We start from the raw sequence: 26,139 nt of genomic DNA on the forward strand, positions 1-26,139 counted from the left end.
AGCACTGTCCTTGAGCAAAAAAAAAACAGGAACGGCACCTGAGTTCAAGCCCCAGGACAGGCTCAAAAACAAAAAAAAACTTCTATGTAACTGTAACCCCGCTCTACATCACTGTGACAATAAAATTAAAAAAAAAAAAAAAGAAACACTATGCGGAAAATAAACTATACACCTTTTTGGGGGGAAGGAGGGAAGAGTTGGGGAGGTGAGGAAAGAAGGGATAGTAGAGGAAAACAAAGGAGGAAGTAACAATCCTTGATAGGATATGTACTCATTTCCTTACTCATGTAACTGTAACCCCTCTTTACAGTATTTTTAAAATAAAAAAACGTATTAAAAGGCAAAAAAACCCCAAAAAACTAGTTTTAAGGGCAAGGTTGGATATCCAAATGTCAGAAAGGCGCCATTCTCTGCTTCTTTTAGATTGTGGTAGTGGGCATGACCCCCTTCTTCTTCGTTTTTGTTTTGTTTTGTTTTTTTTGGTCGTTCGTGGGGCTTGAACTCTGGGCCTGGGCACTGTCCCTCAGCTCTTCAGCTCAAGGTGAGTGCTCTACCACTTGAGCTACAACGCCACTTCCTGTTTTCTAGTGGTTTATCAGAGATGAATTTCACAGACTTTCCTGCCTGGGCTGGCTTTGAACCGCTATCCTCAGATCTCAGCCTGAGTAGCTAGGATTACAGATGTGAGCCACCGGGACCTGACTTTGACACCTTTTTTTGAATACTATCTCAGTCTTTATGATAACAGATGAACATTAGTAAGAATATGTTATGGATAGGATTCTGATCAGAAATCTGGCTATCAGGATGTGACAGGAAATATAGGAAAGGGGGTTTGACTGCAGTATTATATAGCCTAGTATGACAGATTGCCTTCATGTAGGCTTGAGGACCTTAGGTGTAGAAAATGAAATTTTGACTGTTTCTTCCCCAATGACGACTGTATTCTAGATTGCCTAGCCTAATGTTACTTCACGGTCAAGTCTGAAAGCCTGGCCAGGGAGTCATGGCCACTTCCCCAGTCACAGCACAGTCTGACATAGGAGTGTGGCTGAGCTGCTTGTTTCTGGCTGAGCTACTTGGTAGGCAGGCTGGTTTCTGTTTTTAAAGAGTCTTGCTGTGTAGCTCAGGCTGGCCTCAAATTCAAAATCCTGTCTCTGCTTCCTGAGTGCTGGGAAGAACAAACCATTTTTCCTAGAAGGCTCCAGCTTGTAGATTTGGTTTTTCAACTGTGGTTCATGGATTGAAATTTTCTATGTTGAAATGAGTTGCTCACTACTAAGTACACTGACTTGGGGGTATATACACACAGGCCATGCCACCCTCATGCGGTCACCCTTTGGAATCACTTGGCCTGTATTTTAGATGCAGTTTAATTTGGGGGGCAGAAGGTGTGTCTGCTTGGTTTTATTATCAGTCATTTGTGCTGAGTCAGGCCTCAAGAGAAAAATTGTTTCAGCTCTTTACTGGTGAATTGATTTCTTAGTTGTAAAAATCCTATGCTTAATGCTGGGTACTATGAGCTAATCCCTGTTATCATACCTACTCTGGAGGCTGAGATCTAAGGATCGGGGTTTGCAGCAAGCCCTAGCAGGAAAGTCTGTGAGACTCTCTATCTCCAATTAACTACTCAGAAAAAGTCAGAAGTGATGCTGTGGCTCAAGTAGAAGAGCGCTAGCTTTGAATAAAAAAAAGTTCAGGGTGGGGCTGGGAAGGTGGCTCAGTGGTAGAGCGCTTGCCTTGCATGCATGAGGCCCTGGGTTCAATTCCTCAGCACCACATAAGCAGAAAAAAAAAGCCGGAAGTGGCACTGTGGCTCAAGTGGTAGAGCACTAGCCTTGAGCTGAAGAGCTGAGGGACAGCGCTCAGGCCCAGAGTTCAGGCCCACAACCGGATCCAAAAAAAAAAAAAAAAGTTCAGGGATAGTGTCCAAGCCTTGAGTTCAAGCCTCAGGACCAGCATGACAAGAACAACAACAACAAAATCCTTGCTTCTAAAAATATGCACCTTGTATTTATAGGAGGAAGAAATGTTCCGTCCAAACATGTTTTTTCTCCTTTTGCTTCCGCCTATCATCTTTGAGTCTGGGTACTCCTTACACAAGGTAAGATGCAGGTCTGAGTGGTTTCTCTTCTGTCTGCAAAGCATGAACCTTAAGAATTAGGCTGTTCATTTAGCACTGATAACTTTGTGCCTTCGAGCTTTCGGAGAGCACCGATACGCTGGATTGATTGTCTGCTCCCATGGTGTCAGGTGGTTTGACCTATTGAGCTTGCATGTCCATTGAAGGGCGCTGCACCAGGAAAGATGGCCAAAGTGGGCCAAACATATTAAGGAACAGATTGGGCTTGCAGCCAGAGGGACACATACATGTTCCTGAGGCACCGCCTCTCAGTTTACCCTGAGAGGCCTTCTGCCTTCCTGGACCCTTCCTCCCTTCCTTGTCTCTCTTCTCAGTGCCCTGTCCTGGGCACTGTCCTGATAGCCCCCATTATCCCTAGTCTCTCCCTCTCTCTGACACTGGCTTTACCAGGCTGGGGTCCCATCCTTCCCTAGGCTTCCAGCTCTTCTGGCCTGTACACCTCATTCCACAGTTGGTCTGCCCTGTTTCTGCGTCCTGGATGGAAGGCTGGCCAATAACATCATAGGCTCTGCTTAGGCTCTGCTTTGTCCTGGCCCTGCTGCTTGCTGTCTTCTGACCTCCAGTCCCCCATCACACTTCCTACCAGGCTAGAGCTGCTGCTTTTAAATTTGCTTATGTGCCTGGTTTACCTTTCTGCGTGAATTTTCTTTCTTTTTTTTCTTTTCCTTCCTTCCCTCCCTCCCTCCCTCCCTTCCTTTCCCTCCCTCCTTTCCTTTCCCTCCCTCCCTTCCTTTCCCTCCCTCCCTCCCTCTCTCCCTCCCTCTCTCCCTCCCTCCTTCCCTCCCTCCCTCCCCCCCTCCCTCCCTCCCTCCCTCCCTCCCTCCCTTCCTTCCTTCCTTCCTTCCATCCTTCCTTCCTTCCTTCCTTCCTTCCTTCCTTCCTTCCTTCCTTCCTTCCTTCCTTCCTTCCTTCCTTCTTTCTTCTGGGGCTTGAACTCAAGGCCTGGGCTTTGTCCCTGAACTTCTTTTGTTCAAGGCTAGCACTCTTACTACTTAAGTCATAGGGCCACTTCCAGCTTTTTCTGTTTATGTGGTACTGAGGAATTGAACCTAGGGCTTCATGTATGCTAGGCAAGCACTCCACCAAGCCACATTCCCAGCCTCTGTGTGAATTTTTTTTTTTTAATTTAATTTTATTTTATTTGAGAACATACTGTACAGAGGGGTTACAATTACATGGGCAGGATAATGCATACATTTCTTACCAAGCATTGCAGCCTCCTCCTTTGTTTACCCTTCACCTCCCTTCCCAGCCTCCCCCCTCCCCCCCCAACCGACATTGTAAAGCTGGTTTTGACATGACATTTTGTACTTCTCATTGTTGCAACAGGTCCACTTGAATCCTTAAACGACTTGTTTGTCCCCGTCTCCTCCACATGTTATACTGACATCAAATATAGTGAAAGCCGGGGTTACACTGTGGGGGAGGGACATACAAAGCAACAAAGAAATAATCTTATAAATGCGTTAGAAACACATGCATGAAAGAAACAAAAACATTAAAATACATATTTGAGGGTTCGTTTTCCTAACATCACATTCTCTGACTTTTTCCGCTTGACTCTGTGTGAATTTTCTTTTCTTTTCTTTTTTCGTTTTTGTTGGTCATGGGGCTTGAACTCTGGGCCTGGGCACTCTCCCTGCGCTCTTCAGCTCAAGGCAAGCACTCTACCACTTGAGCCACAGCGCCACTTCCAGTTTTCTAGTGGTTTATTGGAAATAAGAGTCTCACATACTTTCCTGCCTGGGCTAGCTTTGAACCGTGATCCTTAGATCTCAGCCTCCTGAGTAGCTAGGATTACAGGCGTGAGCCATGGGTGCCCAGCTTTGTGTGAATTTTCTTTAAAGGCACTTAAAGAGAATAATCATTTTTAAAATTAACTAATTTCAGCCAGGTGACATTTTCTCACTCCTGTATTCCTAGCTACTCAGATCCTAGCTACTCAGATCAGCTACTAAAGATCGTGGTTCAAAGCCAGCTCAGGCAGGAAAGTCCATGAGACACTTATCCCCAATTAATCACAGAAAAAGCCAGAATTGGTGTTGTGGCTCAAGTGGTATAGTGCTAGCCTTGAGCCAGAGGCGCTCAGGGACAGCACCTAGGCACAGATTCAAGCTCTAGGATCAGCAAATAAAATAAAACAAAGTAAAATAAATAGGTTCAGTTTACAGTAGTAATGGAGCAAGTATTTTGTGAATGTGATTTTTAATGTGATGTTGGAAGGACTAAAAAGAGCAACCATTGGAGAGGAAGAGCATGCACTTTTGGAGCCCAGGAAATGTGATTCTGATCAAGTGCTGCCCCCTGCAGGCTCCTTGTTAGTATACAAAATTAAAAAGAAAACCACAACCGGGTGCCAGAGGGTCACACCTGTAATCCTAGCTACTCAGAATCTGAGATCTGAGGATGGGGGGAGGGGGGAAGGGCGCGGCCGGGAGGGATGGGAGGTGGGGTGGTTGTTCTTTGTTTTTTATTTTTTGGTCAGTTGTAGGGCTTGAACTCTGGGCCTGGGTGCTGTCCCTCAGCTCTTCAGTTCAAGGTAAGTGCTCTACCACTTGAGCCATAGTGCCACTTCCAGTTTTCTGGTGGTTAATTGGAGATAAGAGTCTCAGACTTTTCTACGGGCTGACTTTGAATAGCGATCCTCAGATCTCAGCCTCCTGAGTAGATAGGATTATAGGCGTGAGCTACTGATGTCCACTAGAAGTGGAGCTGTGGCCCAAAGTGGTAGAGTCCTAGCCTTCAGCAAAAGAGCTGAGGGACACCACCCAGGCCTTTAGTTCAAGCCCCAGCACAAGCGCAAAAGAAGAAAATCCAAAACTCTTTTTTCCAGTGTTGCTTTTTTTTTTTTCTTTTTTTTCTTTTTGGGTCCGGTCGTGGGGCCTGAACTCTGGGCCTGGGCGCTGTCCCTCAGCTCTTCAGCTCAAGGCTAGCGCTCTACCACTTGAGCCACAGCGCCACTTCCGGCTTTTTTCTTTTTGCTTATGTGGTGCTGAGGAATCGAACCCAGGGCCTCATGCATGCAAGGCAAGAACTCTACCACTGAGCCACCTTTCCAGCTCTCAATCTAATTTTTATTACTTATTTTTGACAGTTCTGGAGCTTGAACTCAGGGCCTGGCTACTGTCGTTGAGTCTCTTGGTGCTACTTGAGCCATAGCGCCACTTTTGGCTTTTTCTGAGTAGTTAATTGAAGATAAGAGTCTCACAGACTTTTGTGCTTGAGCTGGCTTGGAACTGTGATCCTCAGATCTCAGTCCCCTGAGTAGGTAGGATACAGGCATCACAGGCACCTAGCTTTCCAATAAGTTGTATCCATCCAAAGAAAGGGTCAAAAGGTAGATTTTGTGTGTGTATGTACGTGTGTGTGTGTGTGTGTGTTGGGATTTGAATTCAGGGCCTCATGTTCTTGCTTACCTTTTTCCTCTCTACCACTAAGCCAGCTTCCCAGCCCCACTTCCAGCTTTTTGATGGTTAATTGGAAATAAGAGTCTCATGGTCTTTCCTGCCCAGGCTAGCTTTAAACTATGATCCTTAGATCTTGACTTCCTGAGTAGGTAGGATTACAGGTATGAGCCTTCAGTGTCTGGATAAAATGACAGTTTGTCAATGGGAACCTGCACTTGGAATACGCTTCAGTGAAATTACCTTCAGCAGATATACACTAAGCAGGCAGTTATCCATTCTCAAAAAATGTCCTGTAAGGAACTGGGTGCTAATCATGTCAGAGGGAAACACTTGGCTTTGTGGGACAATTTGTTAATGGGATGGCTAGAATTTGTGTAGATCTCTGCATCCAGATTAACTAACTCTACCACAGTTAGATCCCTATAAACAGATCAAAACTGAGTGATCAAGTCTATTTTTAAACTTAAAAAATAAGGCTGCTGGGACTGGGAAAGTGGCTCAGTGGTAGAGTGCTTGCCTTGTATGTATGAGGCCCTGGGTTCGATTCCTCAGCACCACATAAGCGGAAAAAGCTGGAAGTGGTGCTGTGGCTCAAAGTGGTAGAGCGCTAGCCTTGAGCTGAAGAGCTGAGGGACAGTGCCCAGGCCCAGAGTTCAGGCCCCACGACTGGCAAAAAAATAAAAATAAAAAAAAATAAGGCTGCTATCTGCCAAGAAAAACTCATAGATGAAAGTACTTTATGTAGAAAGAACTAAGACATGTCACTATGTTTGCCTTAAGAGGTTTTAAAATTCTCTGTGCCCTGGAGATTGATGTGCCAGCATAGGCATCAGCTGAAGACCCAAGGGCAGCTGGGTCAGTCTTGGCCAGCTGGCCCTAGTGCACGCAGTCTCCCACAGGCAGTGACTCAGCAGGCTGCCTGGGGGTGTCAGGACGCTCTCTCCTTGGAAGTGAGCTTGCACACAGGCTCCTGGGAAGTGAGCTTGCACACAGGCTCCTGGGAATTGAGCTTGCACACAGGCTCCTGGGAAGTGAGCTTGCACACAGGCTCTTGGTGGCCTGATAGTTTCTGAGCAAAAGACTCATTCTCTTCCACACCACCAACCCAGGGTCATCCAGGCCCTTTGATGGTGGTTCCTGAGTGGAGCCCATAGAGATTCTAATGAGCCTATGTCCTAATCCTGGGGAAGCTTGGGTGGTATCTCTGTGCTATTTGTATAGGATATTTTTGATGATGATAGTGATTAAAAAAGATAGGAGTACTTTAAAGACCTGGACAGCAGGAAGAAGAGAGTGTAATTGTACAATTTTTGGACCATGATCAGCTGTGAAGCACAGGTGGATTCCTGCAGTATCTGTGTATTGGGCATCTTCCATTGGACATTGTATCAGTGACTGCTGTACAAAGCTGAGCCTTTTCCTCATAGGAGAGACAGGGTTGGTTAACTATTCCAGAGGTAAATGGAGAAATGCAGCTGGGCATCGAGAGCAGAGCAGAACTTGGCTGCTCAGGGACCAGGATCAAGGAAGGCTTTTCTCAGGAGGAGTGATGGAAACTCTCCATGCCCGTGACACTCTCCATGCCTGTAAACTCTCCGTGCCTAAGTGGCTGGAACTCAGGGAAGCAGACAGCCAGCTGCCAGAGGAGCTCAGCGGCCTCCTGGGTACAGCCAGGATTCGGATTTTCTCTTTCTTTTCTTTTCTTTTTTCTTTTCTTTTCTTTTCTTTTCTCTTCTTTTCTTTCTTTCTTTCTTTCTTTCTTTCTTTCTTTCTTTCTTTCTTTCTTTCTTTCTTTCTCTTTCCTTCTTATTTTCTTTCTTCCTTTCTTATTTTCTTTCTTTCTTTCTGTTGTTAATGTTGTTGTGGGGCATGAACTCTGGGCCTGGGTGCTGTCCCTCAGCTCTTCAGCTCAAGGTGAATGCTCTACCACTTGAGCCACAGCGCCACTTCCGGTTTTCTGGTGGTTTATTGGAGATAAGAGTCTCATGGAGGGGCTGGGAAGGTGGCTCAGTGGTAGAGCGCTTGCCTTGCATGCATGAGGCCCTGGGTTCGATTCCTCAGCACCACATAAGCAAAAAGCCAGAAGTGGCGCTGTAGCTCAAGTGATAGAGCGCTAGCCTTGAGCTGAAGAGCTGAGGGACAGCGCCCAGGCCCAGAGTTTAGGCCCCACGACCGGACCCAAAAAAAAAATAAAAGTGTCTCATGGAGGGGGCTGGGAAGGTGGCTCGTGGTAGAGCGCTTGCCTTGCATGCCTGAGGCCCTGGGTTCGATTCCTCAGCACCACATAAGCAAAAAGAAAAAAGCCAGAAGTGGCCTGTGGCTCAAGTGGTAGAGCGCTAGCCTTGAGCTGAAGAGCTGAGGGACAGCGCCCAGGCCCAGAGTTCAGGCCCCACCACCGGACCTCCCAAAAAAAAAAAAAAAAAAGAGTCTCATGGAGGTTCCTGCCCAGGCTGGCTTTGAACTGTGATCCTCAGATCTCAGCCTCCTGAGTGGCTAGGATTACAGGTGTGAGCCACCACCACCTGACCAGGGCTAGGATTTATCTGCATTCTGAATATAAGTGGAAATATTGGAAGCATTAGAGAAAGGAGGGAAAGGGCTGGAAACACTTGGGAGGTGGTGTGGGAGACAAGGATGGGAGGGAAGCAGGGAGTGGAGTAACAGGCGCTGCCACACTACAGTGGGGGTGGGTAGAGGAGCACTCAGGTGTCCAGCCCACAGCACTGGGAGGTCAGGGTGCCTTTGCCCTTTTTGCTGACTAGGCTAGCTTCTCTAACTTGTTTCTATGCTGTCTGCTCTTTCAAACAGGGTAACTTCTTTCAAAATATTGGTTCCATCACCCTGTTTGCTGTTTTTGGTACGGCGATCTCTGCTTTTGTAGTAGGTGGAGGAATTTATTTTCTGGGTCAGGTAAGGAAAAACCTCTTTGAAAGTCACTGAAATTCTATAGTGCAAGCTGGTGGGTGGGGCTTGTGGTGGGAGTAGGCGCCCTCCTGGGAGGAAAGCTCTTCTCAGCCTTCACTACTACTGCTTGGCAGAAGCAACAGACGTTGTTCTAGGTGTCCCAAGAACTGTGCTATCTGGAATTGAGTTATTCTTTTTCCTCTTTATTTTCCCAAATACATGATTCTATCTGCAAACCAATACTTTCTTTTTTTTGGGGGTCTGGTCGTGGGACCTGAACTCTGGGCCTGGGCACTGTCCCTCAGCTCTTCAGCTCGAGGCTAGCACTCTACCACTTGAGCCACAGCGCCACTTCCCGGCTTTTTTTCTTTTTGCTTATGTGGTGCTGAGGAATCGAACCCAGGGCCTCATGCATGCAAGGCAAGCGCTCTACCACTGAGCCACCTTCCCAGCCCTACCAATACTTTCTTAAATTGGAACACCTAAAAACAAGTCAGTTTCCCACCTCTGATGTTGGGTAGACTGAATCAGGATTTGAAAGTTGCTCTTTAATAAAGTAAGTGTTTTCAGTGAACGACGATTCTGAATCTGATCACTCAATTCTCAGCCGTCCACTGTAGAATTCATAGCTCTGGATTTTCCACCTTTGGAAACGATTTGCAGTGGCACGTTGGGTGCTGTACATTCTACTGTGAGTTAATTTCCTTTAGATTGGGCTAAACACTAGGAAGGTATTGTCTAGATTCGCATTCTGCATGTCCCTGCACAGCCCACTTCTTTTCCTGTTAGTTCAGTGGTAGAAAGTTGAGGCTCATCACCCAGTGATGAGCAGATAGCTCTTAGTTTGGCAGCCATGTTGTTCTTTTGATGGCCAGAGCCATTCCAGCTGGCATTTGCCTCCCTGCTGCCTCCACGGCTCCAGGACAGATCTGTCGTGCAACTTTCTTCATTGCTCAGCTTCTAGCATCAAAGAGAATGTACTATAGAGAAGGAGGCTGCAGCTTCAGCCTTCTGTCCCATACCTGGGCCACATGGTGCCATGCACTTCTCACTAGAACATGTGGGTTTTCTTTAGTTTTCCAATTTGGGGAGTGAAGATGAATGTCCTTATTAGTTGTTAATAAAGCACTAATGCCATTTCAATCTTCTTGGCTGTTCTCCAAGGGGTTTTTTGTGTCTGTGTGTTTGTGTGTTTTATTTTACAGGCTGATGTAATCTCTAAACTCAACATGACAGACAGGTAAATCCTTCACACTGTAACCCTTGCAACTGCTGTTTAGACTGGGACGTTTTCCTTACATTGCTTCCAGGGTGTGGCCCTTCCTTTGTCCCTTTGCTTGCCACGTTCTGATGTACAGTCCATTCTTGAATTAATTTGGCACCGAAGTGAATCAAATTCGATGGGGAGTGTGGAAGCCCCTAGTCAGAGCATGTTGTTTAGCAACTCCTCCCCCATGTACACACACCACACATACTGCACCATAGTCCTCTGGTTAATGCTGAGAGTCAGCCTCAACTGACTCTGTAGCCTTCTCTATAACCACCATGGAAGGTGGGCTTCTTGTTGATGGAGTTGAAGGATGAGAGGGTATTCACTTGTGGGAGGAGGGCTGTTGTAGTACATGGCCTCTAGACCTTCAGGGCCCCTGTGAGTACGGGCAGGCAGCTGCTCTCTACAGGATTTAGTCCAGAAATTTTCTTAATTGGCTTAACAAGAAGCATCCTAGGAGCTGTGGGTCTAGATACCAGCTCTAGGTCTAAAAAAGCCCCAGACCAAGTGTGCCCTCCCTGAACACATACCACCTCGCTGTGTGTTCCTGTGTCTACCATCATTACCTGCTGTGATCTTGTGGTATGGCTGGGTATTCTTTCTCAGTCCTACATGTGGGGTAGCCAGAGCTTTAGTCTTTTTTGTTTCTCTTGTCTGGTACTGGGGTTCGAACTTAGGGAATCTTGCTTGCTCCGCTTGCTTGCTTGGCTGGTACTCTACCACCTGAATAGGCTTTTTGCTAGTAATTTTGGAGATTGAATCTCAGGGACATTTCTTTCCAGGTTGGCTTCAAACTACAATCTTCTGGATCTCAGCCTCCTGAATGGCTAAGATTACAGACATGAACCATAGGCATGACAAGGTCTCCCTGTGTAGCCCAGGGTGACCTTTAACTCTGTCCTCCTTCCTCTGAACTCTATCCCCCAGCACTTTGATTATAGCATGTACCACCATGCCTTGCCAAGAGCTTCAGTCTTTAGCTGCATCCTGGGAAATGTTCTTCTTCTTCTTTTTTTTTGGGGGGGTCCGGTCGTGGGGCCTGAACTCTGGACCTGGGTGCTGACCCTCAGCTCTTCAGCTCAAGGCTAGCGCTCTACCACTTGAGCCACAGCGCCACTTCCGGCTTTTTTCTTTTTGTTTATGTGGTGCTGAGGAATCGAACCCAGGGCCTCAGGCATGCAAAGCAAGCGCTATACCACTGAGCCATCTTCCCAGCCCTTCTTTTTTGTGAAAATAATATACAGAAGGGTTACAATTAGCCGGGCGCTGGTGGCTCACGCCTGTAATCCTAGCTACTCAGGAGGCTGAGATCTGAGGATCGCGGTTCAAAGCCAGCCCGGGCAGGAGAGACCGTGAGACTCCTATCTCCAATAAACCACCAGAAAACCGGAAGTGGCGCTGTAGCTCAAGTGGTAGAGCGCTCGCCTTGAGCTGAAGAGCTGAGGGACAGCGCCCAGGCCCAGAGTTCAAGCCCCACGACCGACAAAAAAAAAAAAAAAAAAAGGTTACAATTATATGGGCAAGATAATGAGTACATTTCTTATCAGGCATTGTTGCCTCCTCCTTTGTTTCCCCTTCCCATCCCCTCCCCCAGAAATGTTCTTCTGATAACAAGTCTGATCCCACTCAAACCACACTGGTCCACATCCTGTGCCTGAGACACACCCTCTGCCTGTTTTTATAAGAAAGTCCTGACATAAAAACAAGTAGCCCCCCCTCCCCCCAGCACGGGTGGCTCACACCTATAATCCTAGCTATTCAGGAGGCTGAGATCTGGGATTGGGGTTCAAAGCCAGCCTGGGCAGGAAAGTCCATGAGACTCTTATCTCCAATAAACCACTAGAAAACTGGAAGTGGCACTGTGACTCAAGCAGAGCTCTCGCCTTGAGCTAAAGAGCGCAGGGACAGCTCCCAAGCCCAGAGTTCAAGCCCCACGACCAACAAAAACAAAACAAAACAAAAAACCAAGTAGCCAAGCCAGGTGCCAGTGGCTCACGCCTGTAATCCTAGCTACTCAGGAGGCTGAGATCTGAGGATTGAGGTTCAAAGCCAGCCTGGGCAGGAAAGTCTGTGAGACTCTTATCTCCAATTAGCCACTAGTAAACCGGGAATGGTGCTGAGGCTCAAGCTGTAGAGCGCTCGCCTTGAGCTGAAGAGTGCAGGGATAGCACCGAAGCCCAGAGTTCAAGCCCCATGACCGACAAAAAAAAAAAAGTAGCCGGGCTGGGAAGGTGGCTCAGTGGTAGGGTGCTTGCCTCCCATGCATGAGGCCCTGGGTTCAATTCCTCAGCACCACATACACAGAAAAAGCCAGAAGTGGCGCTGTGGCTCAAGTGGTAGAGTGCTATCCTTGAGCTGAAGAGCTGAGGGACAGCACCCAGGCCCACAACTGACAAAAAAAAAAAACAAAAACAAGTAGCCAATGTGGCATTACTGTCCCCTGGAGCTAGAGCCAAAGCAGAATTGGTGCCTGGTATTTCTAGATATTCTGTAAATAGAAATGTCTGCAACCCATCAAAAGTACAGGAAAGTGTTACAGAATTCATACTGCAACTGTTTGGGGACAATGGGCAAGAGATGCAGATGGTGCTGGATATGTTTTTGTGAAGTTGTGCTTAGACAAGCAGGACAGAGCTAGGCAATGTTTTTCTGGCCTTGTGCAGACAGACTCTCCCTTTCCTTCTGAAAGGAGACTGTCCTATGGGCAGGGACCGCTCTAGACTACACATCCACATCCTCAGGATGGCAGAGTTGTCAATAGAGGAGGGAGGAGGACATGGCCACAGGCCTCTGCTGCTGCTGAAGGGTGACCATGCTCCTCTCCCTACTTGCCACATGGACTTGTGGCCTAGCATTACTAAGTGTTTAAAAAACTAAAAACATGGGCCAGATGCTGGTGGCTCACGCTTGTAATCCTAGCTACTCAGGAGGCTGAGATCTGAAGATCAAGGTTTGAAAACAGATTGGGCAAAAAATTCTACAAGATTCTTTATCTCCAATTAGCCACCAAAAAGCTAGAAGTGGAGATCTTGCTCAAGTGATAGAGCACCAGCCTTGAGCAAAAAAGGTAGGGGACAGAGTGCCTGGGCCCTGAGTTCAAGCCCCTTAGTATCAGCACAAAACAAAACAAAACGAAAAACCAGTTCAGGGTAGGAGAAAAACAAAGGAAAGGGGTAACAGTGCTCAATAGGAAATGTACTCATTACCTTACTCATGTAATTGTATCTTTACAATAAAAAATATTTAAAAAACAAAACAATTCAACTAGAAGCTGGACATCAGAGTCTTTCCTTGTGATACTTGCCACTTGGGAGGCTAGAATCAGGAAGACTGAAGTTCTAGGTCAGCTCAGGCAGAAGAGTTCTCAAGACTCCTTCTCAACCTGTAGCTGGACACAGTGGTGTGTCTCTGCCACCGTAAGCCATGTGGGAGGCTGAGACTAGGAGGAGTAGTTCCAGTCCAACCTGGGCAGAAAGATCTGAGAGAGAGAGACTCTGTCTCAACAGAAAGAAGCTAGATTTGGCAGCAGCATCTCAGCAGCCTAAAGTTAGGTGATCATAGACCAGGTACCAGGAAGCCTGACTATCTGGAAAAAAAGAGGGGGGGCAGGGAGGAAGAAAGAGAAAGGAGGAAGAAAGGAAAGAAAAAGAAAGAAAACAACATACAGCAAAAACAGGACTTAAGGTATGGGTCAGTGGTATGATACCAGCCGAGGAGGCTCAAAGCCCTGAATTCAGCCTTAGTACTGCTGAAGTAACAAAATAAAATCAGAAAAAAGAAAAAAATGAACCAAGCTCCTATGGCTCACATCTATAATCCTAGCTTCTCAGGAAGTTGAAATCAGAGGACTGAAATTTAGAGATAACTTGGGCAGATAAATGTTTGAGAACCAGCAAAAAGCCAGAAGTGTGGCTCAAATCCAAGCCCCAGTACTGACAATGGAAAAAAAAGGAGGAAAGGAAAAGGAAGATTTTTGATTTGAACCTATAGTTTCTGTGTGTGTGTGTGTGTGTGTGTGTGTGTGTGTGTGTGTGTGTGTGTGTGTGTGTGTGTATGTATGTTTCCGTGCATGCATGCATACATGCACCAGTACTGGGGCTTTAACTTGGCCTTGTATTCTTGCTTGGCTTTTCACTTAAGGCTGGTATTCTACCACTTGAGCCACACCTCCACTTTCAGTTTTTTGCTGATTTGTTGGAGTTAAACTTTTCTACCTGAGCTGGCTTTGAACCAAGATATTCAGATTCCAGTCTCCTGAGTAGTTAGGATAACAGGCTTGAGCCACTTGTGCCCAGAGACTTTTGGCTTTTTAAAATGAGGAAGGCGGGAATGGCACCACGGCTGGCCAAGCTGAGTGACCCTGAGACACAGGCCTGTTGAGGACTCGGGAAGCTGATTGGTCAGGTTCCTCCTGTCCAAAATCAGAAATACTCCCCCAATATAGATTCCTAGCGAGAGCTAATGTGATTTACACTGAGGGGACGTTTCAGGCAACAAGATGAGGTGAGCGGCTCCGTAGAGGGCCACGCCGCCCGCTGCCTCAGCTGTCCCGGTCCTGCTGTCTGCTCCCACACACACCTTCCCCTGCCCACCCCTCGCCCCAAGCGTCAGCTCCAGTGCTTGTGGTTCCTGATCTTGATTCCGGCCAAGGATACCACAGCCTCTGTGCCAAAGTACGTCACTGCTTTCTGTGCTCACACCTACACAAGCCAGTTTAAGTAGAAGATTGTTTCATAGTATGTAGGATGAAGTGTTCCCAGGGCGGGGGCTTGGCAGGGTGCCTTCAGGGCCCAGTGTTGAGCACTTTTCCCCTTCCGTGTGCTGGTCTCAGCCCAGCTCTCACCCCATGAAGCAGTTCTCCTCACCCCACCCAGCCTTCCCTGACTGAGGACCACCTGTCACTAATGACCTGGCCCAACATTGCTGATGGTCTTCACAGTCCAAGCTTGGGCCCCAGGCTCACAGCTGGAACCCAGTGTGACATCAGTGATACAAAGTGTGGGAGTATAGCCCCCCGAGGAGAATCAGCATGATGCTCCCAAGACCAGAGATGGGGTGCTGCCTGGGAGAGTAGAGGAGGGCTGGAGGCTCCTCACAGCTCCCTGCTGGCCTGTAGCACAACCGCCTCAGCCTTCACCCTACTGCCATGTCCTCCTCCCTCATAGTCCCTCGTGATGTTGTTCTGGGTGCTGTGGGTGAGGATAAAGGGAAGGAGAGGCCAGCTCTGGGTCTAGGTGGCAGTGCAGAAGGCCTAAGGACTGCAGCAGCCCAACAGGACCTCCCACTGCTGGGGGTGGGGGTGGGGGTGGGGATCTTCCCTCCCTTTTCTGCCAGACTTTTTCCCCCCCCCCACAAGTGTATTGGCCTGTGTTCTGCAGGTCCTGGGGAGACACCCATAGCAGAAAACCCCTTGGAGCTCAGATGCATGTGGTTACCTCAGGGTGGGCTTGAAAGTCCTCAGCCTGGCATTTGCAGGCTCATGTTAATCATTCCAAGGGAGCCTCTGTGGAAGCCTGAAGCCCATTACCGATCCATGAGAGCAGTGTGGCTGGCCAGGCAGTAGATGCTTCCTGCCAGCAGCTCTCCTCTCCTGAGCTGTTCAGTGTGGCAAGACTCACTTCCTGCCCCTGGCTGGTGACTCCAGTACAGTGCCTGGCCCTGAAGCTGTGTGTTTGCCCCATGTGATAGAAGGGCCATGCCTAACCTTTCTCTGAGATGGAGGCCTGATTGCCCACAGACCTCATGGGTGACAGAGGGATGGGGGTGACTTCTCCTGCATGGTGAACTTGCAGGCTTGTGCCAGCAGGGGGCTGAGGGCTTTGCATGCCTGGAGCTGCTGGAGCTGCTGTTGGCTTTGGTACTTATCTTAGAGGTTGAATGGAGGCTGGGGTTGTTCACAGGTGACACTGTGTAGCCTGTGGCAGGTGGCAGAGCAGAGGTCAAAACCAGCAGGTCGTGCCAAGTGCTGGTGACTCATGCCTGTAATCCTGGCTACTCAGGAGGCTGAGATCTGAAGATCATGGTTCAAAGCAGACCAAGTCCATGAGATTCTTATCTCCACTTAACCACCAGAAAACCGGAAGTGACACTGTGGCTCAAGCAGTAGAGCACTCGCCTTGAGCTGAAGAGCTGAGGGACAGCGCCCAGGCCCAGAGTTCAAGCCCCATAACCAACCAAAAAAACCTCCAAAAGACTAGCAGGTTGTAGGTCATTAGTCCGCTCTAAGAAGTCTGGGCAGTGTGTGATACTTAAGCCAAAGTCTTGTATCCATCGCTAGTCAAAGTAAAGTCTCAGTGCTGCTGGTGGAAAACCAGGCTGTTCTAGCAGCTCTTATAGTCAGCCTTTGCTGTTGGTGGGCGCATACCCCATCTTACTTTGGGGCTGGCTACAGTGCATACCTACGTGGTGGCAAGAGTTGTTGACTGCATGCTTTACCATGTGGACTGAGCAACACACCTTACAGACCCAGCCTGCCTTTTCTCTGCCTCCAGCTTTGCATTTGGCTCCCTGATATCTGCTGTGGACCCAGTGGCCACCATTGCGATTTTCAATGCACTGCACGTGGACCCTGTGCTCAACATGCTGGTGTTTGGAGAAAGCATTCTCAACGATGCAGTCTCCATTGTTCTAACCAAGTAAGTGTGGGAGCAGAGACTCAGGTTTCCCCCAGTGGCCTACGTAGTTGGTGGCTTAGCCTCTGTGAGACAGGCTCACTGCTGCCTTTCTCCATCTCTGCCCTGGCAAGCCATCTGTGCCATAAGACTATGTCAGGGTTCAGGGAAAGCGGGATGTGGTGGTGCACTCCTATGATCCTGGCAACATAGGCAGGGCAGGAAGCAAGACCTTAGCCTAAAAGTAACCAGTAAAGAACAGGGCAGGATTAGCTGGGCGCTGGTGGCTCACGCCTGTAATCCTAGCTACTCAGGAGGCTGAGATCTGAGGATCTCGGTTCAAAGCCAGCCTGGGCAAGAAAGACCGTGAGACTCCTATCTCCAATAAACCACCAGAAAACCGGAAGTGGCGCTGTAGCTCAAGTGGTAGAGCGCTCGCCTTGAGCTGAAGAGCTGAGGGACAGCGCCCAGGCCCAGAGTTCAAGCCCCACGACCGACAAAAAAAAAAAAAAAAAGAACAGGGCAGGAGGTGGCTCAGTGGTATTGCAGCAGCTTAGCAAGTACAAGGCCTTAAGTTCAAACTTCAGTACTGCCAAAAAAAAAAAAGCTTTTTCAAAAGCTAAAACAAATTCCTTTTGAGGGCTGGGAAGGTGGCTCAGTGGTAGAGCGCTTGCCTTTCATGCCTGAGGCCCTGGGTTTGATTCCTCAGCACCACATAAGCAAAAAAAAAGCCAAAAGTGGCGCTGTGGCTCAAGTGGTAGAGCGCTCTCCTTGAGCTGAAGAGCTGAGGGACAGCACCCAGGCCTAGAGTTCAGACCTCACAACCAGACCCCCCAAAAAAAATTCCTTTTGAAAGCTAATATGTTTTCCTTAGCTTTTTGTTTTTGGTGAGGGGGGTCTGGTCATGGGCCTTAACTCTGGGCCTGGGCACTGTCCCTCAGCTCTTCAGCTCAAGGCTAGCGCTCTACCACTTGAGCCACAGCCCCACTTCCGGCTTTTTTCTTTTTGCTTATGTGGTGCTGAGGAATCAAACCCAGGGCCTCATGCATGCAAGACAAGCGCTCTACCACTGAGCCACCTTCCCAGCCCCTGGTTTCCTAGCTTTAAACTACTTTTAGCTTTAATTTGTTACTATGACAATTTATTCTTGTGTTATTTTCTATAGATGCTATATGCACAAGCAGCATGGTGGTAAACTTTGAGGAATAAGAAGCCTGAGCAGGAGACGTAGCCTGCAGAATGTTGGAGGCCTGGCTCAAGTGGTAGATGCTTGCTTAACAAGTGCAAGGCTCTGAGTTCAAAAACAGAAACACATTTGAAAAATACTATGCTGAAAATTGCCAGGCCAGCAAGAGTCTGAAGTCAGCTTTTGTTTGTGTGGAGTTCAGAAGCGTAGGAAAGTCTCAGCCACCTCTGTGTGGCAAGAAAGCAGCAGCGTGAGCCTGCCTGTCGCTAGCAGTGGAGAGGGTTGGGAGGGACACTGCGTGTACATACATGGAGTTGGCAGTCTGTGCTGGGAACTAGGCAGCCATAACCTTCCACAGCCTTTCCCAAAGACAGCCATGGTGGGATACATATTCAGGAGAGTCTAAGGAAGTTGTATGAAGGCAGACATGTTTTTTGCAATATGTGAGCAAGCTATGTTGGAGACATTAATGTCTTTTTACACTAGAATGTATTAACAAATCCACAAGCTGTATACATGTCATTAGCATTAATTTGCCAAGTATTATTGAATTCATTCGAGAGCCAGGAGCCATGAACAGTACAGATTCTTCGTTTTTCTTTTCCTTTTGTGCTGGTCCTAGGATTTGAACTCAGGGTCCAGATGCTGCCCCTGAACTTTTTTGCTCAAGACTAGTGCTCTCCCATTTGAGCCATAGCTCCTTAGTTGCTAGTATTAACTGTCAGGTCTCACATTATAGTCACACAATAGCAACGTCTAGGTTACAGAATGGCTAAGGCATCTGCAGAGTTCAGAGCACTGTGTGCAAGTTATGGGTAGAGAGCCGGCCCAGAGGCAGGGAAAATCTGGCTCACAGGCGGAGAAACTGCTGGAGCAGAGTTTGGGGACTTTGCTTTGGCCAGTTAACCTGGACAAGTGATCTGATGACCTCCTCAGTGTGTCTGCCACCTCTCTGTCTTGAGCCTGAGGGAAGAGGTTTCATCTGGTTGACAGATAAGCAAGAGCTTATCTGATATGATCTGATATAGTTGTAGATGTAATTGTTTATTGCAAAAAGTAAGTTCTTATCAGTGTGTGCATCCTGGTGTGTCAGCACATGGTGGTTAAGTATATAAGGAAAATGTAGCCGTTCTGTTTCAGCCCTTGTACTTACATGGTAGTAGTTAGGGGCTGGGAGGTGAGTGGCTTGAGTAGTGGAGTGCCTGCCTGGTGGGTCAAGGACCTCAGGAGTTCAACCCTAGTGTTGCCCGAAGTCTACTGCATGCAGTAGACTAGGAGGAAACTGTCACTTCATAAAATGAGCAGTCAAGGTTAGGCACAGCCATTAATGTGCTGTTCTGTACATGGAGAACCAGAGCAGGCCAGGCCTGTCTGCTACACACTGCTCAGGACACTACAGCCCCACCATGGCTTCCTGCACATCGCCCCAGCTGCACTGACTCAGGGATCGTCCTCCACCAAGTGCCGATGACTGAGGTGGAATGGTGCTGTTGGCAGCCCTTGGTGTTAACAGAAAGTGTGTGGCTGCACTCTAGCCTCTGCACGTGGGGCAAGGAACAGGCTGGACAGAGGGTGGACAGAGATGGCCCTTGTGGGACTTAGCAGGGTTTTTCTATGAAGGAAGTTGGTCCTGTGAGATCCTACTAGTGGCCTGTCCTTGTGAATGGGCAGGGCAGGGGTCCCGAGCAAGCAGACAGTGTCTTGGGGGAACATAGCAGGATATTGGCTGGGGCCAGGAAGATGGAGGATGACCCACCAGGAAGTGCCAGGGACATGGTCATACTGAGACAGCTTCTTCTGGAAGCCTCAGGAAAGCTGTAAGGAAGGAGGTCATAATGGCTGTGGTCTGTAGGAAGACAGGCTGTGGTGGAGAGATCCGAAACGTGGGCCTGGGAGGAGGAGGGGGTCGGGCGGGAGAGGAATGGAGTGGGTAGGGGAGGGAGGACTGCCGTAGCGCAGATAGCTGCAGTTTATGCACCTGCTGGACCCTGTAAAACCAGCAGCTGCTTTGACGCCCCGCATGGCATCGCTCTGTTGCAGGGAAGGGGCGTTCTTCCTCCTCAGTCCTGCCTTAGCTTGAAACCTCCCGCGGCTCATCGCCCAGCCGCTCCATTCCAGCCTGCATTCTTGCCAAAGCCTTTGTTTCAGGTTTTATTGCAGATTTCAGCCCTACCACACTTCACATTGACACCCCTGGTCCTCTGGGTAGGCCTGCCCCTACCTGCTCTCGCTTGCCAGTGTCCCCCTCCTCTACCAGATCCCCCTCCTGCACCCAAACACTCCCCCACTGTGCTATACAGGCCCGGCTGGTTCCCTCCCTCCTTCCTCCCTCCGCCTCATACTGCCTGTCCTTCAACCTGTGAACTCTTCTTGACCCTAAGTAAAGCGGCATTGCCTCAAGATCCTTCTGACCCTTGCCTCCCTGTCCTGCCCCTCCAGGTCCTTGGCAGGGACTTTGCCCTCGCCTCTGAGCCACAGAAACTGTGGGACAAAGAAGGTGAACAAATAAATGTGTGACTGACTGACTGAATGAAGAGCAAGAGGTGTAAAACATTTTAACTTGTATTTTATTTCCTAGCACAGCTGAAGGCTTAACAAGGAAAAACACGTCAGACGTCAGTGGGTGGCAAACCTTTCTACAAGCCCTCGGCTACTTCCTCAAAATGTTCTTCGGCTCCGCAGCCCTAGGCACCCTCACTGGCCTAATCTCTGCATTAATATCCTTTTTGTCTGCGGGCCTGCGGGGCAGGGCAGCATGGGGTGGGATGAGTCATCTTCATACCCACTTCCCTTGCTATTTCCTCCATTCCTTAGGAACCAAGCTTAAAGGCAGATTTTCATGCTGAGTTTTAGCTGTAGAAACTGAACTCAGGAACTTTTTAATTTTAACATGGGACCACTCCCACATCGGGAATGACTTTGGGACTTGTCAGGGCTCCTTGCTTCCCAGAGGACACGGACTCACGACTGTCCTTCCTGCTGCCATAGTCACAAAACTGAAAGCTAGTTTTCTTTGGAAATCTGAAATTAAAACTATCTTGATCATGTGTTTATGTGGAAGGATTACAAAAGGACTTGGGGCGTAACCTCTGTGAAGTTATTTACACGGATTTTGTAGTTTTTCTGGCCAGAGAAGGAAAGAGGCCTGCTGAGCCCTGACACCTTGATTGCCGGGGAAAATTCACCATGATGGAATAGGAGCAGGCTCTAGATGGTGTGTGCAGGTGCCTGAGCTGCATTCCCAGGAGTGAGTGGCCCTGGTCTTCCTTCTAGAGCCGTCTGCTCTCAGAAGACCAGAAGACTCCCACTGGCTCCAGGCCTGTTTCTCTGCCATCCTGTTAACATTTTCCCATCTATCCTCTTGTTGTTTAAATCTGACTCAGTAGTCGGCTGACAGCTTCTCCTGTTGTACCAGTAAACAGCATGGCAAGGAGATGGCTTTTCCCACTTGAGTATTTCCGTCCTTTTTTTTTTGTCAGTTGTGGGGCTTGAAGTCTGGGCCTGGGCACTGTCCCTGAGCTCTTTAGCTCAAGGCTAGCACTCTACCACTTTGAACCTCAGCACTACTTCTAGTTTTCTGGTGGTTAATTGTAGATAAGAGTCTCATGGACTTTCCTGGCTGAGCTGGCTTTGAACCATGATCCTCAGATCACATCCTCCTAAGTAACTAGGATTATAGATAGGCGTGAGCCACCGTACTCGGCTTTCCCTCCATATTTAGTTTTTTCTTTAGAGCAGTCCAGTGTTTGGGGACTTGAAGCCTGGGTGTAGTCTGTGGATGGGGTCCCCGTGTGTGCAGACTCCTCTCAGGGGGGTGAACTTGCTGGAAAGATAGGTCTTCCACAGGGCCAGAGGCCCAGATTGCCCATGGGTAGGGGGCAGGCGGTGGCCAGGGCGCACCGTCCTCGGGCAATTGACACAGTGGCCCCATCTGCATTTTTCAAGAAATTCACTTGGCTGATTTTAATTCCCCCAGAATTTGTCTCCACCATTCTCAATTCTCAGTGTTTTAGCACATCCCGTTTTTGTGACAACCATGTGTTCACAGGGAAGAAAGTCTATAATGACAAGTTCATCACAGCCCTGGTCAGTTTGCGTCTTCTGTACTTGTTCACTGGAAGGCAGCTGCTGTGGTTGCCTGTGTGTCCCATCCAGCACCCCTTTGTCCCTTTTCCTTGACGGCCTTCACGTGCTGAAGCACATCGATCTGAGGAAAACGCCCTCCCTGGAGTTCGGCATGATGATCATCTTTGCCTACCTGCCCTACGGCCTGGCAGAGGGGACCTCGCTGTCAGGTAGGTGACTGGGGGCCGGGTGGCCTGGCTGTGGCCTGACCTGCCTGCTTAAAGAGGAGGCGGTTGTTTTAACGAGTCCCCAGAGGCAGAGGCACTAGGAGGGTCCCTCCTGTACTCATAAGAAGACCTCCGTTGCGCTAGATTACACTGCCCAAGGTCATCTGGAGTTTGCAGAGTAGTGGTCATCTCTACTCAAGATCTGGTGCTCATCACCTTCCCCTGAGACATTTCCCTCCAAACAGGCCATGCAGAACCACAGGCCAAGGCCAGTAGAGGGGCCAGCATGTGCCCCTCCCACCATGTTAGCAGGGTGGGGCGTATTGGACATAGTATGCCTGATTTTACTTTTTTTCTTCTGCTTTGTGTCATTCCTGAGGCTTGAAATTGGGGCCTGGGCACTATCCCTGAGCTCTTTCACTCAAGGTGCTCTGCCACGTTCAGCCACATCACCACCTCCAGTTTTCCGGTGGTTAATTGGAGATCAGAGTCTCATGGACTTTACTGCCTGGGCTGGCTTTGAACTGTGATCTTCAGATTTCGGCTTCCTGAGTAGCTAGGATTACAGGCGTGAGCCATCAGTACCTGGCCACATCTCTGTTCTTATTACCGGTATTTTACTCACAGGATCTCCTTTTGGGTCTCCTGTCATGTCTATGCTTTCTCTATATCCCTTACTGTGGGACTGTGCAGTACACTGGACTCATTTTGCCAAACTCCCCCTTTGCCACACTGCCCCTTGCTGACCAGCACCCAGGCTGAGTGAGGGCCTGTGGGCAGGGGCACTCCACCTCCGGCCCCTCCCAGGGGCTCGCAAGGCATGCAGCCTCCTCTATGGAAAGAGTGAGGGTTGGGCCCAAATTTCTTACATACATTTTGTGTTGTTCTTTTTTATCAGTCATGCGGTTTGAACTCAGGGCCTGGGCGCTGACCCTGAGCTTTTTCATTCAAGGCTAGTGCTCTACCTCTTTGAGCTACAGTTCCATTTCCAGGCACAGATTTCTTACAAGAACCACCTGGTTCTTCTTGGGCTGACTTTACAGCAGGGTAAGGAGCACAGAGTGCCTTGTAGCAGGCTGGTGAAGGCCAGGAAGCCAGGGCCCATGAGTGCTGGCTGACTCCCTGCCACAGGGTGGAGGTTGGCTTCTAGGCTAGCTGGGTGGGGTGTGTGTGTGTGTGTGTGTGTGTGTGTGTGTGTGTGTGTGTGTGTGTGTGTGTGTGTGTGTGTGTGTGTGTGTGTGTGTGTGTGTGTGTGTGTGTGTGTGTGTGTGTGTGTGTGTGTGTGTTTTTGCTTCACCAGTGCTGGGGTTCAGATCTAAGGCCTCACAGCTCCCATATGCTCAGGCTTTACCTGAGTTGTGTCCCTGCCCTGGTGTTGCCTTTTGGTGGCAGAGCCTTCATGGTGCTGCTCTCCTGGAGGTCACCTGTACCTACGGAGAGGAGCAGAGGAACTTGACAGTGCAGATCACTCTAGCAGGGGTTTCCACAAGGAACCTGTGCCCTCTGAAACCTGCTTGGTGCTCTAAGAGCAGGTGAACTGTCTCCTCCCTGTGTCCCTTTGCCCATCTGGTCATGTGCGTCTGGCAGAAAGCATTCCTAGTCTCTGGGGATGAACGAGCAAAGGAATTTGCTCTTTCCTGGGCCTGTGAGTCCTCTGGCACACAGGTGACAGACACCTGCAGCTCTCCTTGTTTCATAAGCCTTGGCATAAACAGACAGCTGACAGCCGGTGTCTGAGTCATTCTGTGATTTATGCCAAGTTAGCCAGTTAGACTATTTCCCTAAAATGAGAGAAGTGAGGTAAAACATGGCTTATACAATTTGACTTTTAGTTTGTATATTTGGATATCCTGTTTGATTTTTGAAAAAATATCTTGGTTTCCTGTATGACACAGAGACTCCTGTCCCAGTGCCGGGCATGGTTCTGTCCTCACAGACATCACAGACAGTACCCAGGACCTGACATCACACCCCAGGACCAGAAAAACAAAACACAGAAACAAACAAAAAAGCTCTTGCTCTTTTTTTGCCCAGTGCCAGTCTTGGACTGAGATCCTCCTATTTATGTGTCCCATATAATCTGGGATTACAGATGTATGCCCCCGTGACTGGCTTATTTGTTGACAAGAGATCTTTTTGCTTGGAGTGACCGTGAACCATGATTCTACCAGTCTCCTAATTTATATTTTTTATGGCCAATCTTTGGTCTTGAACTCAGGGCCTGGGTGTTTGCTGTCCCTGACCTTCTTTTGCTGAAAGCTGATACTCTACCACTTAACCCACAGCAGCATTTTCAGCTTTTTCTGAGTAGTTTATTGGAGATAAGAATCTCAGGGAAGGCTGGGCGCTGGTGGCTCATGCCTGTAATCCTAGCTACTCAGGATACTGAAATCTGAGGATCACAGTTCAAAGCCAGCCCAGGCAGGAAAGTCTGTGAGTCTTATCTCCAATAAACCACTACAAAACCAGTGTTGTGGTGTTGTGGCTCAAGCAGGTAGAGTGCTCGCCTTGAGCTGAAGAGCTGAGGGACAGCGCCCAAGCCCAGAGTTCAAGCCCCACGACTGACCAAAAAAAAAAAAGAATCTCAGGGAGGGCTGGGAAGGTGGCTCAGTGGTAGAGTGCTTGCCTTGCACGCATGAGGCCCTGGGATCGATTCCTCAGCACCACATAAGCAGAAAAAGCCACAAGTGGCGCTGTGGCTCAAGTGGTAGAGCGTACTAGCCTTGAGCTGAAGAGCTGAGGGACAGCGCCCAGGCCCAGAGTTCAGGCCCCGTGACTGACAAAAAAAAAAAAAAAGAATCTCAGGGACTTTTCCTGCGCAGGCTGGCTTCAAACTGCAATTCTCAGATCTCAGCCTCCTGATTACAGGCGAGAGCCAGCGCCTAGCTCCCTTTCTTCTTAAACACTATTACAGTTCCTCTCACTGGAGGAGGCCTCCTGTCCAACTAGGTGTCACATGGCGGTGTTGTGTCTGCTCATGCCTCTGTGCTTTGCCTCTCACCCCCTCCAGGCATCATGGCCATCCTGTTCTCGGGCATTGTGATGTCCCACTACACCCACCATAACCTCTCCCCGGTCACCCAGATCCTCATGCAGCAAACCCTCCGGACTGTGGCCTTCCTGTGCGGTGAGTCCTCTGTGCTGGGCATCAGTTGTGGCCCTGCCTGGCAGCAAGTACCACACTCCCTGCCCATGCTCGTCCTCCAACCAGTGGCCATTTTAAGACCTGCTCATCTAAGACATTTGAGACTAGCTTTTCCAAAACTGTCTCCTGGGAAAGTTTCTGATGCTGGGGATTGGGTGAGAAGACCACATGGTAAAGAGAACATGGGAAACCCTGGCTTGGCACGTGGAATGCAGTCCCTGCATTTCCACAGTGCCCATGAGCCCCTGCTGAGGGTCCCACGGGCAATGCTGCCCCATGGCTGGGAGCCAAAGACCTGCTCTTCCCAGCAGGCCTCCTGTGCCACTGCCGCCTCTCCACCTCCAGCTCTGACTCCTCCTCCTCCTCCTTCATCTCCTCCTCCACCTCCTCCTCCTCCTTCTCCTGTACCTCTTGTACTTGAGAGGAGCGCATCCTCTCAGCCGCTCCAACAGCAGCACCGCCTGGTGCTGCCAGGGACTTGTCTCTCTTTGACGAGCCAGGGGGGCAGAGCTGGCTGTGCAGAGGTAAACAGCTCAGGGGAGGAGAGGCCAGAGACTTCTTGCCATAAAGTGAGAGTAGCGGCCAGGCCTCTGCTTCTGGGTATTTAGTCCCAGACACCTGTCTCGGAACACCCTCACAGTCAAAGGATCCTAGGCAAAACATGTGTCAGCTCCTGTTTCGTTTTGTCCCCATCTGAGGCAGATTTCCCGTTGGGTGGTACTGCACTCTGGCCTGGGCATGAAGATACCAGCTGAGTTTACTGGGCCATCCCTTTCAGAGTCATTTGCAGCATCTGTCTGACTCAAGAGGCACATGCTCCTGGACCCAGCATCCAAGCGCAGAGATTTGGCTGTGTGTCAGGATGATGCTACAGCTTATAGATTAGAAAGCTGAAGGGAAGTGCCATGTGCCAGAGTGGTCAGCTCAGCCAGGCTCCAGTCATGTGAGAATGGGCTGATTCAGCCAGGGTCCAGTCATATGCTGCAGTTCACGCTGCCAGCCAGAGGCAGAGGTGGCCATGCCCACGCTGTAACTGCTTATTTGGAAAGGCCACAGAATTATTACCAGATAAGAAGGCCTACCAAGGAGAGAACAGAGAGCAATGTCCAGCTGTGGGCTTATTTTACAGGGTGTGTGACTGCTGAACAAACACAGCTGACATGTTGTAAAGTAGCCTTGCT

At 49.1% G+C, this 26,139-nt stretch overlaps 1 protein-coding gene across 2 annotated transcripts in view; it reads left to right on the top strand.

Annotated features, from left to right (window-relative positions):
- The window catches only part of Slc9a8 (solute carrier family 9 member A8), a 56,057-nt gene that overhangs the window by 20,572 nt on the left and 9,346 nt on the right, over positions 1–26,139 (top strand). For both annotated transcript variants that reach the window (XR_006151323.1, XM_042702193.1), the window contains exons 5-11: positions 2,021–2,104; positions 8,359–8,460; positions 9,660–9,694; positions 16,216–16,359; positions 20,100–20,238; positions 21,711–21,816; positions 24,824–24,940. Coding sequence is in view for 1 of the 2 variants with exons in the window: in XM_042702193.1 (XP_042558127.1) it covers positions 2,021–2,104; positions 8,359–8,460; positions 9,660–9,694; positions 16,216–16,359; positions 20,100–20,238; positions 21,711–21,816; positions 24,824–24,940 (727 nt within the window). In the remaining variant the exon portion in view is untranslated. The remainder of the gene's footprint in view (positions 1–2,020; positions 2,105–8,358; positions 8,461–9,659; positions 9,695–16,215; positions 16,360–20,099; positions 20,239–21,710; positions 21,817–24,823; positions 24,941–26,139) is intronic.

This window comes from Dipodomys spectabilis, unplaced genomic scaffold, assembly GCF_019054845.1.
Source record: "Dipodomys spectabilis isolate Male_0828 unplaced genomic scaffold, ASM1905484v1 ptg000317l, whole genome shotgun sequence".
Taxonomy (NCBI): domain Eukaryota; kingdom Metazoa; phylum Chordata; class Mammalia; order Rodentia; family Heteromyidae; genus Dipodomys; species Dipodomys spectabilis.